The sequence below is a fragment of the Alosa sapidissima genome, chromosome 16, assembly GCF_018492685.1.
Source record: "Alosa sapidissima isolate fAloSap1 chromosome 16, fAloSap1.pri, whole genome shotgun sequence".
NCBI lineage: Eukaryota > Metazoa > Chordata > Actinopteri > Clupeiformes > Clupeidae > Alosa > Alosa sapidissima.
This window is the reverse complement of record NC_055972.1, coordinates 3335025-3337524: the sequence shown is the minus strand read 5'-3', so window position 1 is coordinate 3337524 and position 2500 is coordinate 3335025. Positions and strand designations below refer to the sequence as shown.

Genomic DNA, 2500 nt, shown 5'->3' with positions numbered 1-2500 from the left:
GATGAAACTGGGACGACAAGACCAGGAGGAGGCCGACACCGGTACACACACACACACACACACACACACACACACACACACGGACCAGGAGGAGGCCGACACCGGTACACACACACACACACACACACACACACACACACACACACACACACACACACACACACACACACACGAACCAGGAGGAGGCCGACACCGGCACACACACAGACACACGGACCAGGAGGAGGCCGACACCGGTAATACACACACACACACAGACCAGGAGGAGGCCGACACCGGTAATACACACACACACACGGACCAGGAGAAGGCCGACACCGGTACACACACACACACACACACACACACACACACACACACACACACACACACACACACAGACCAGGAGGAGGCCGACACCGGTAATACACACACACACACACACACACACACACACACACACAGACCAGGAGGAGGCCGACACCGGTAATACACACACACACACACACACACACACACACAGACAGACCAGGAGGAGGCCGACACCGGTAATACACACACACACACACACACACGGACCAGGAGGAGGCCGACACCGGTAAAACACACACACACACACACACACACACGGACCAGGAGGAGGCCAACACCGGTAATACACACACACACACACACACCAGAGTTTCCGCTAGAAAAAAATGGCCTACTGTACGCTTTGGGTAAAGAACACTTTGCATGTCCAGTGTACACGGAGAATGACAGTGTCTTGGTGCGGCCGCACCCCCCGCAACTCCACTTCCAATGTCACTGATTCCGACAGATACGCCCGACACTTCTGCTTTTTATCTGGTGGTGGTGGAGTTGACCGGACATCTGAGGCTTCAGACGTTGCCAATTTATCATCATCCATCGCATCTGGCCTCTGAAAAAACTTTTAAGGTTATTCTGCCTGGGCCTGGCCATGTTTGAACCTCTTCACTAATTTATTAGTTGTTTAACATGGACGTTTTAAGCGTGCTCTTCCTATTTGAAATGCAGCATAGGCTATGCGTGTTGATTAATAGCTTTCGAACGGTACATTTAAAATCATAGCCAGAGGACGTATTGCTTTAATATAGCCTTACATTTCAAGGCTTATTCTCAAATTCAGATTGCGTTAGGGGGATGGGATTATTAGCCCATTTCAATCGGACAATTCGGAGAGATTAAATTTTGTATAAGTATATATATACTCTTTTGATCCCGTGAGGGAAATTTAGTCTCTGCATTTAACCCAATTGGTGAATTAGTGGAACACACTCAGCACACAGTGAACACACAGTGAGGTGAAGCACACACTAATCCCGGCGCAGTGAGCTGCCTGCATCAACAGCGGCGCTCGGGGGAGCAGTGAGGGGTTAGGTGCCTTGCTCAAGGGCACTTCAGCCGCGGCCCACTGGTCGGGGTTAGAACCAGCAACCCTCCGGTTACAAGTCCAGAGTGCTAACCAGTGGGCCACGGCTGCCCCCCAGTAGGCCACAACTGCCCCCCAGTAGGCCACGGCTGCCCCCCAAAGGGAGGCCTTGCCCTTTACACGGCACTGGAGAATGCGGGCATTGTTTGACATTTAAATTTTTTTCCAGCCAATGTCCGGTAATTACCGGACAACAGAAACCCTGACACACACACACAGACCAGGAGGACTCAAACTCATTAATGCACACCCTCACTCACTGATTCTTTATTATGACCCCCGCACTAGCGAAGCGGCGGTCATATAGGTTTAGTTCTCCGGATTTGTTTAAAATATTTTTTTTTCTTCAGCGAATTTCTGTCAAAGATTCCCGGGACACTGAAAGGTGTGTGTGTGTGTGTGTGTGTGTGTGTGTGTGTGACGGGTGTGCGTCCCTCTTGTCCTCTTGAGCAGAGAAGAAAACCCCCAAAAAGCCCCAGAGGTTCTCCAGCTGCCTACCCGACTCCCAAGAGCTCAACGACATCAAGATCAAGAAGAAGGTACACACACACACAGGAACACACACTGACACAATCATACACAGACTTACACACTCACTCTTCAGCAGAAACACACACACACAACAAAGATACCAGGGAGGACTGATTGAATTGTATTCTTAAGCAGTTCTATACAATGTTAAACTGAACCTGCTATGTGTGTAGTGTGTGTGTGTTTGTTTGTGTCTCAGTGTCTGTATTTCCTTGACTTTTAGTTGTGTTTGACTGTGTTTTTTAACTTATTTCTGTGTGTGTGTGTGTGTGTGTGTGTGTGTGTGTGTGTGTAGCTGCTGATCACCGGTACGGAACAGTTCAACCAGAAGCCCAAGAAGGGCATCCAGTTCCTGCAGGAGAAGGGCCTGCTGAGCAGCCCCATGGACAATAACCAGGTGGCCCAGTGGCTCCGTGAGAACCCCCGCCTGGACAAGAAGATGATCGGAGAGTTCGTCAGCGACCGCAAGCACATGGAGCTGCTCGACAGCTTTGTCAAGTAAGGAGGAGCACTCACACATACACATACACACACACA

At 50.2% G+C, this 2500-nt stretch overlaps 1 protein-coding gene across 1 annotated transcript in view; it reads left to right on the top strand.

Moving 5' to 3' along the window:
• Positions 1-2500, top strand: part of gbf1 (golgi brefeldin A resistant guanine nucleotide exchange factor 1) — a 103713-nt gene that overhangs the window by 75115 nt on the left and 26098 nt on the right. The window contains 3 exon segments of the mRNA XM_042066150.1: positions 1-41; positions 1886-1971; positions 2259-2461. The exon segment at positions 1-41 is cut by the window's left edge and continues 97 nt beyond it. Of these exon segments, the coding sequence (XP_041922084.1) occupies positions 1-41; positions 1886-1971; positions 2259-2461 (330 nt within the window).